We start from the raw sequence: 9,776 nt of genomic DNA on the forward strand, positions 1-9,776 counted from the left end.
AGACAGGGTCTCCCTGTAGCCCTAGCTGGCCTGGAACTTTCTTTGTAGACAGGCTGGCCTCGAACTCACAGACATCCACCTGCCTCTGCCTCCCTAATGCCAGGATTAAAGGCATGTACCATCACACCCAGCTGTGATGCACCTTTTTTATTAGCCACAGTTAAATACACTTAGAAATCTGCTATACTGAGGAAAGGTGATGACCCCAAGTGTCCTGTCCCCTCTGCCCTCACATACAACATCCAGCACAAGCTACTTTTTTTAAATTATTTTTATTTTAGGTGTATGAGTGTTTTGCTCGCATGTATGTAGGTGTACAACGTGAGTGCAATGCCCACAGAGGCCAGAAGAGGATGTTGGATCCCCTAGAACTGGAGTTATGGATAGTTGTTAGCTACCATGTGGGTGCTATGACCTGAACCCAGGTCCTCTGGAAGAACAGCCAGTACTCTTAACCACTGAGCCATCTCTCGAGTCCCTACAAACTTCTTTCTTAAGAGGGGCTTGCCTCTGGGTTGAGATGGTCAGTAACGTGGTAGCCCCTCTCCTGGATGACCCGGTAGAGTATGATGTACTTAGAAGCCAGCCTTGTCCTTGGGATCACAAACTTCTCTGTGAATTCGCTCTTGTCCAGCTGCTCTTTGCCTTCGGTGGTAAGGATGCAGTTGATGAAGGTGAGGGCGTAGTTGTAGCAATTGTGATCATCTTCCTCATACCTTCAGAGGAAGAATAGAAGACTAGGCTTAAGAGAATGCTACCCTCATTGTCCAGGCTGGCCTTGAACTCCTTGCCTCAAGCTTTCTTCCTGCTTCAGCCCCCAAAGTGCTGGGAAGATAAATGACACCATCCTGTGGGCCCCTAAGAAAGTTGGCTTTAAAAACTGTTCAGGGACTGGAGAGATGGCTCAGCTGTTAAAGAGTGCAGGCTGCTCCTGCAGAGGACCTGGGTTTAGTTCCTAGCACCTACATCAAGCAGCTAACAACCACCTGTAACTCCAGTTCCAGGGGATCTGACACCCTCTTCTGGCCTCCTCGGGCACTGCATGCACACAGTATACTTACATATATGCAGGCAAAACACTCATGCACATAAAATAAAAATAAATTTCTCAAAAAATTTTAAAAGGATAGGGCTGGAGAGATGGCTCAGCAGTTAAGAGCACTAACTGCTCTTGTAGAGGACCTAGGTTCAGTTCCCAGCATCTACATAGCAGCTAACAATCACCTGTAACTCCAGTTCCAGAGACTCTAACACCCTCTTCCAGCCTCTAAAGGCACTAGGCACACATATAGTGCACATACATGCAAGCAGACACACACACACACACACACACACACACACACACACACACACACATAAAATAAAAATATTTTTTTTTAAAAAAAGAAATGTCTGGGGCTGGAAAGATGGCTCAGCGGTTAAGAACACTGGTTGCTCTTGCAGAAGACCCAGGTTTGAATCCCAGCACCCACATGGCAGCTAACAACTGTCCATAACTCCAGTTCCAAGGGATCCACCTGACCACCTTAGGCATTGCACGACACAGATGCACTTGCATGCGTGCAGGCAATACACTCATATACATTAAGTAAAGATAATATATATTTTTAAATGGAATTCCATATCCAAGGTCTATGCTATTTCACTATCTAAACTTCTTTCAAGAAAGGCTTCAGAAAAAATTGAAAATCCACAATTATGCAATACATCTTAAATTCACAGAGGAAAAATTGAAAAATTAATTTCAAAATTGCTAAAAAACTGGTACTTTAATGTTTTTACACTTTAGACAATGTTTTAAAATTTTAGGGAATATAATACATTTTTTCTGTGCATATTTAAAAATATGTCATCACAGTTGGGTGTAGTGATGTACTCCTGCAATTCCAGCACGCTTGAGGTTGACGCAGGAGGATGGTGAGCTTGCGGCCAGCCTGGACTGCATAGTGAGACTTTGTCTCAAAAACAATAGCAAAAACTGGGGCTGGAGAGATGGCTCAGCAGTTAAAAACACTGACTGTTCTTCTGGAAGACCCAGGTTCAAATCCCAGCACCCACATGGCAGCTAACAACTGTTCCAGGGGATCCGACAATCTCTTCTGTTCTCAGGCATTGCACAACACAGGTGCACTAACCTACATGCAATACACACATACACATAAAATAATAAATAAAAAATGTTAAATAGCAAAAACTTTGGTCACATCAGCAAAACAACTAGAATGCACAGCTCTGACATTTCCAGCTTTCAAGTGACTTTGAGTGTGTCTCAGAGTCTGGATTAATCCCCAGCACCACCAAAACCAGTTATCATCACCAATATTTGCTGCCCCCATCCCTGCAGAAAATTTAAAATAGCACAACCCTTGTATTAGTTGCTTTTCTGATGTCTGTGACCAAACACCTGAGAAGAACAAGGGAGGAGGGATTTCTTTGGGCTCACACAGTTTGAGGAAACAGTCCATCCGAGCAAGAAGGCACTGGGACAGGAGCAGTTCATGGCCCGTGGTGGTGGGAGCAGGAGGCTTGCATGCTAGTATCTCCAGAGAGGAGGAAGCACAGATGGGACAGGAAGTAGCAAGGATTTAAACCTCAAGGCTGGTACCAAGAGCCCAGCTTCCTTCATCAGAACCCCACCTCTAAAGGTTCCACAACCTCCCAAAACAGCTCAACCATCGGGGGACCAAGTGTTCAAATGTGAGCTTGCATGGGACATTTTATGTGGGCACCTCGATTTAACTGTTCTCCCAGGCTCAACTTTCTCAAGCCTGGGCTCTATTTGAAACTGCACACAGTAGTGACTACACAGGGGCAAAGATTGTCACTTGCATGACGAATGAGTGGCAGTGATGCATTGTCTCTTTAGCCAACTACCTGTGAGGCTGCCAGGCCAGTGTGGCAGAGAAGTCTTCTAGATGCTTGTCCCATTGGTCCATCAGTCCAAACATGTTGGGCTGCACTAGTGGGATGCTGAGACTCTGTTCCCATCCCTCCTCGTCACACTGGACACCATGTGCGTTGTAACTGTAAACAACCCCTGCAAACCCAAAACAAAATCAGGGACCTCAGAAAATAGCAGTCGCCACCTCAAGTGCCAGCAAATACTGTAAATTTGGGTCACACTTTCTTTTAACTATCAGGGAGAGAGCCTGGAGTCAAGTGTGGGAAGTAACGGTCCATCTAGTGAGATTTGGAGGACTGTTTTTGTTTGTTTTTCTTTCTTTCTTTCTTTCTTTCTTTCTTTCTTTCTTTCTTTCTTTCTTTCTTTCTTTCTTTCTTTCTTTTTAAATTTTTGGTTGTTGTTGGACTTAAACCCAGGGCCTCATGCATGCTAGGCAAGTATTCTGCCATTGAGCTAAAACCCCAGTTATAGAGTTGTCTGGAAGGCTTATGTAGCCTCAACACAGTTATCTGCAAAGCCTGTTCTTTAAGAAAACCCAACTGTGCCTCTCCTATGACATTCCTCCAGGAGACAGTAACAGGTAGCCAGGAGTGTGGCTCAGTGATAGAGGTTTAACATGCTGGAGGCTCTGGGTTCAGTAGCTGACACCAAATAATAATAAATTTAAATGTGTATTTAATTGGTGCCTGGGTAATTATCTCCAGATATTTGTTGAAATTCTCTATTTATAAGTCACTCTGCCTTGTTTCCACTGATAGAGATTTGTGGTATGAGCCAGGTTTGGTGATATGAGCCTGTGGTCCCAGCTGAACCAGGCATGGTAATGCATGCCTGTGGTCCCAGCCGCTCCTGAGCCTGGGACAGGAGGATGGTTTGGGCTTAGGAGTTCCCAAGCCAGCCTGGACAACACAGCTAGACTCCATCTCAAAAGAGAAAAATAAAATTAAAAACTGGCTATACCTTTGACTGCTTATGTGAATAAATGTGACTTTAAAACCAAACGAACAACAAAAAAAAAGTTGAAGTTTTCTGTTTGTGGTAACAATTTCTCCTGCCTCTGCACCTGAGAGGCTTGGAACCCCAACTGCTGCTGGTGACTCCAACAGGCCCCTCTCCCACCAGGCCCTTCTCCCACAGGGGAGCATTCTCACTCTCAGGAGTACAAACTTTGCCCTAGAGCTAAATCCTGCCAAAGGTACACTGTGAGTGGTCTCATTGTTGTTTTTGTTGTTGCTGTTTTAAGTGCTTGAGGTGGAACCCAGGGCCAAGTGCAGGCCAGGCAGCTGCTCTACCACAGCCACACGCCAGTCCATCTATTTTTAAGATATACATATTTTTTGGGGGAGAGGTCTTTTTGAGACAGGGTCTCCCTGTCGCCCCAGCTGTCCTGGAACTCACTATGTAGACCAGGCTCGCCTTGAGCTCACAGAGATCCACCTGTTTCTGCCTCCTGACTGCTGGGATTAAAGGCGTCCGACACCACGCCCGGCTTTAAAAATATTTTTTTTAAATATTTTATTTATTATTTTATATATTTTTTAATGTGTATGAGTGTATTGCCTGCATGTAAGTGAGTGCATCCATGTCATGCAATGCCGCGGAGGTCAAAAGAGGGCTTCGGATACCCCTGGAACTGGAGTTAAGGACGGTTGGCAGCCGCCATGTGGGTGCTGGGAGTGGAGCCCAGGTCCTCTGCAAGAGCAGTCAGTGCTCTTAACCGCTAAGCCATCTCTCCAGTTCCAAAAAATATATTTTTAAAGCAAAAGACTGTTTCATTTTTTTTTTTTTTTTGAAGATTTGGAGTGAAGGGACCCAGTGTAGTGGGTTGAGTATGAGGTCGGGGAATCAGAAGTGGGGTCCAAATTCTGGTCTAAGTACAAGAAATGAGGTCTTATACAACTCAACCTCTCTGGTTGCCTGTTTCATTCTCCTAAAATCCAACACAGACATGTGCAGGCTTGTGAGGCTCTTTCTGAGATAACATTAAAGACTTTTCAAGGGGAGCTGGAGAGATGGCGCAGCAGTTAAGAGCAGTGGCTGCTCTTACAGAGGACCCAGGCTTAATTCCCAGCATCCACATGTCAGATAACCGTCTGCAACTCCAGTACCAGGGGATCCAATGCCCTTTTCTGGTCTCCATGGGCATTGCAGAGACAGGTGCACTTACGTACATGCAGGTAAAATACTCATACACATAAAATAAAAATAAATTTAAAAAATTTAAAGACTTTTCAAGGGGTCAGGGGCATGACTCCGTGGTGATTGGTGTGTTTACCAAGCATGAAGCCTTGGCTCCAGTCCCTAGTAACATTAATTTTTTTTTAATCTTCTAAATATATACACTGAGGAGAGACAACTCCCCGTTAAGCCAGGGGTCCTATTTGGGAGTGCAATAGGAGAGGTGAGGAAGGGGAACTTGGTGAACCATTGCTGCGATCTCATCATCTCCCTTCAATGGTATTGTGGGGTTTTCCTAAGCTAGAAAAATACAGGAAATAGCCTCACCATTTGTGTTAGTTATTCCAACGTGAAGATCAGACCGTCCATCGTACTCCCTGAAAGAAACTGGTATTATTTTTACTATACATTAGTTGGATAAGAAATCTCACTGAGTAGTGAGGCTGTCCTGGAACTCACAGTCCTCCTGCCGCAGGGCAGCTGGGATGCAGGCTCACCACCTTGCCAGGTTGTTCTTGCTGCCTATGCCAGGCATGAAGCATGGGTATTTAATTAAACAAAGAGCTTGTGGGCCTCCCCTGGTGGCCTGTACCAGACCTTGCCATCAGCTCCAGGCTGGCTGAGTGAGGAGCACAACTGAGGTGTTACCACCCCAATCCTGGATTTTCTTAGAACTCCAAAGGTCATTCTTTCTAGGGCCTGAATTAAGCATGTCACAGGCTCTTGGGGAGCTCCTGGAGCAGCTTAGGAGTCTCGCTCCCCTCTGTGGGGGTCGGCCCACCATCCTGACAGCTAATGTGGGTGACATGATTCTGAAGGCATCTCCAGGGCCTTCAGCTTTCCAAGCCACCCCCCACTATCCTGAGCAGCCTGCATCTTACAATTACTCTGTTTGAGACACTTTTTTTGCGAGTTGGTTAGTTGGTTTTATCGCTCAAATCCAGGGCCTTATGGATGCTAAACATGTGCTCGATCCCTGACCTACACTCTCAGACTCTTAAAATTATGCTTTTGGTTTGTTTGGTTTTGTTTCGTTAACACAAGGGCCCAGGCTGGCGTTGAACCTGTGAACCTCCTGCCTCAGCCTCCTAAGTGCTGCTGGCATTAAAGGTATATATCAACAACTCAGTCAAAAGGTAACCGTTTTCCCTCTTTTGGTTTTTTTTAAGACAGTGTCTCCCTGTCACCCCAGCTGGCCTGGAACTCACTATGTAGACCAGGCTGGCCTTGAACTCACAGAGATCCACCTGCCTCTGCCTCCCAAGTGCTGGGTTTCAAGGCATGTGCCACCATGCTCAGCTCAAAAGGTAACTTTTTTAACGTTAAATTTTTTGTTAGTATATATTAACTGTACAAAATGGGCTTTTCGCTGACATTTTCATGTGTACATATAATGTACTGTGATTATATTTGAATGCTACCCCAACTCGGTAGATCTTTCTTAAGATAACATAGCCCCGGTGTCAGATCACAGGTCTGGATATTTGGTCCCTCAGTAAAGCAATCCCTGACAATGGCCAAGGACACAGATGGCTGCTCCTCTCAGAGTCAGCCTGGGGGACTCACAACTATTTTGAGCTTCTGAAGACTGTGGGTTGCAAGGTTATAATGAGGATGAATGTGACCTGTTGGCTGCTGCTTTCAGCTCCCCTGGGGCTCTACACCCTTGGTTTCCCAGCTCCATCCTAGCCATCATTCCCTTCCTTTCTCCCTCCCATAAATCCTCAGTCATGTGATGGCCATTCGCTGGGTGCTGACTCTGGGCCTTCTGCATCAGGATGGCTCTGCCCTCACAGAGTGGGCTTGCTTCCAGAAAGGGCAGTTTCATTTCAGTCTGACAAGCTCGTGTTTTCTAATGTGTTGTGATGCTAGAGATTGATGCTCAACAAAATCTTAATAGATTGATGAATATAAAGGGAAAAAATACAAAAACCTGTCAGGGACAGGCTTCCTGCCTCTCCCTTCCCCTGTGGAATCTTGACACAAATTATGAAAAGGGTCTCTTCCTGCAGCTCTGCAACATGTGTCTGGCTTTGTGGAGTACGGGCTGAAACTCAGCACCTGCCACCAATCTGGCCAGGCACACTATGGAGCCCACAACCTGCACAGCCATAAGGGGAGCCCCAAGTGATCCTAACCTAGGTAAGCAGACCCTGGTAGATAGGTCCTTTGGGTCCCTACTGGCGCTCCTTTTTCAAGTAAGTGCATTTGTCTCAGGTTGAGTTTATAGGCTGCAGAGCTGACTTTAAAAATCTGGATGAAAGAGAAGGAAGCAATTTAGAACTTGTCCTTAGAGTCTGGTGGGTCAAGGGCAGTTTTGGAGTTTCTGCAGACCGTGACCTGAGCATGGAGAAGGATGGGGAGATACAAGGTGTATGATCTGTTCCCCCTCTGCCCATGTCAGGAAAGAGAAGTCATTCGATATCTCCACTGGTCAGAGAACAAACAGAGGCTCACTGAGAAAAGGACAGTAGAGTGATAAGAGGGTGGGGGGCAGACCTCTTTTCATCATCAACTCACTTCCTGGATTCCTGAGCACACCAATCAAGAGTGGATTCTGTCATTCAGCCTGGGCTGCATAGCAAACCCAGGGCCAGCATGGGCTACCTGAACAGCAACCATACATTAGAGGATGCTCCTCAAACCAAGAGGAGGTGGTTGGAGATGGGACTTAGGAGTCCCCAGGAGTGAGATCAATAGAAAAGATGGATATTTGGGTAATGAAATACATTTTTCCTTTTTTATTTTATTTAAAGATACTTATATAGGAGCTGGAGAGATGGCTCAGTGGTTAAGAGCACTGACTGCTCTTGTAGAGGACCCAAGATCGAATCCCAGCACCCACATGGCGGCTCGGAACCATCCTTAACTCCAGTTCCAGGGGAATCCAAAGCCCTCTTCTGACCTCTGAGGCACTTCATGACACGGATGCACTCACACACATGCAGGCAATGCACTCATACACATTAAAAAAAAATAATGATAAATAAAATATTGTTTAAAAGATACTCATATAAAGCAGAAAGAAGAATTCATTGTTTATATGTGAATTTTCCTAATTACTCTTTTTAGAGTTTCCATATTGATGTTAAAAAATTAAATTTTCACTCCAGAAAAAAATTACTAATTTTTAATCATAGTAAGTCTACATATTGAATATTGAAATATGCACAGGGGAGTCCCATACATTGGCTCATTGGCTAGGATTATAGAATCCTAGCTCCCAGAAGCCTGAAGTAGGAGGATCATACATTTAAGACCAGGTTGATCAAAATAGCAAGTTCCAGGCCAGTCTGTGCTGCATAGCAAAAATAAAATAAAATAACGGATGTAGCTCTGTGTTAAGAGCTTGCCCTTCCCAGCATGTAGCTTGCATGAGATCTTGGGTCCAACCCCTAGTACCAGATAAAGGAGAAGACAAAACAAAACAACAAAAAACCTTAGACCTAGTTGTCAATTTAATTTGCCTCCATATAAAACAGTCCCTAAAGAGCTACTCTTCAGGTCTCTACCTGCCTGTCACACAAGCTACAAACTCTCAGTAACAGTATTTCTTCAGTAACAGCTGCTGTGTCATTTCCTACTCTCTCAGCACATGTATGTATCTCCTAAAATCAGCTGAGTGGATTTCCTCTTCACACACCATGCATATGCTCTTACACTCACCACACGGATATGTGCATACTCTCCCTGACTCTTGTTTGTGCTGAGGATGAAACCCAGGGCCTCACACTGGCAAGCAAGCCTATACGCCCCAGCCCCACATCATCTGTTCCGATGAACAAGCAAGCATACAGATGAAGGACAAGTCTACCCACAACACCTCACACTGCAGAGCACATGTGGTTCAAAGACAGTTTAGTACCTGACACAGGAGGAAACACATACACAGTTCAGCATGACACGAACCTGTGACACAAGCCCACTGTACCTTAGAAACGTCCCTCGCGTGGGTTTGAGAAGGAAGGAGCATTTTTCTTGATGCCCATTGCAGAATGGGTTTGAGATACTGACAGGTGCATCCTCCAGCCTGGCCGAGCCCACCTCACCCTGGCAGAGGGGGCAGCATCGGGGCACACTGAAGCTGTAGATGGACTTCCTACAGTGGGTGAATTTAATCAGAGGCTTCCCAGTCTCTGTAAAGTGCATAATGTTCACCTCCTGGGTTGCCAGAACAGGTTTCTGGAGACTTCCTTTTCCTCATCACGCAGCTGGCAAATGTACACTGCCCCAGTAATCTGATAAACAGTGATGTCATGGTGGATAGAGGCTTCAGCAGCCAAGGCAGGTAGATTAACCAGTAACCAAGCTGCACCCGTGGCTGAGCTCTTAAAGAGCTAGTTTTCATTTGTGTTAGCTTACCAAGTTTCTTTGTAGGCACTGTACTTTGGAGCTGGTGACAGCCAGCTCCTATTCATCCTTTAAAGCCCTACTTTTCTATGCCTCCTGTCTTACCTTCCTCCAACCTTTCTCGCATTACCTTTCTCACATGTTTTTGTGCTGGTTAGTTTTTGTCAACTAGACACAAACTAGAGCCACCTGGGAAGAGGGAACTTCAAGTGAAGAATTTCCCAGATCAGATTGACCTGTGGGTATGTCTTCCAGACATTTTCTTGATTGTTAATTGATATGAGAGGGCCACTTGGGCAGTGACATCCCGAGGTAGGTGAGTTTGGGCAGTATAAGAAAGGTAGCC

General features: G+C 45.3%; 1 protein-coding gene across 1 annotated transcript; it reads right to left on the reverse strand.

The window, feature by feature from the left end:
• Positions 1-400: 400 nt before the first annotated feature.
• Positions 401-9,304, reverse strand: Mkrn2os (MKRN2 opposite strand). The gene is made up of 4 exons (XM_008854906.3): positions 9,012-9,304; positions 5,408-5,457; positions 2,875-3,037; positions 401-716 (listed from the first exon to the last, which is right to left on the reverse strand). Exons 1-4 carry the CDS (start codon positions 9,227-9,229, stop codon positions 494-496), a joined length of 654 nt encoding a protein of 217 aa, XP_008853128.1. The 5' UTR covers positions 9,230-9,304; the 3' UTR covers positions 401-493.
• Between the last annotated feature and the right edge of the window lie 472 nt (positions 9,305-9,776).

Source organism: Nannospalax galili, unplaced genomic scaffold, assembly GCF_000622305.1.
Source record: "Nannospalax galili isolate Female #2095 unplaced genomic scaffold, S.galili_v1.0 scaffold406, whole genome shotgun sequence".
In the NCBI taxonomy this organism is placed as follows: domain Eukaryota; kingdom Metazoa; phylum Chordata; class Mammalia; order Rodentia; family Spalacidae; genus Nannospalax; species Nannospalax galili.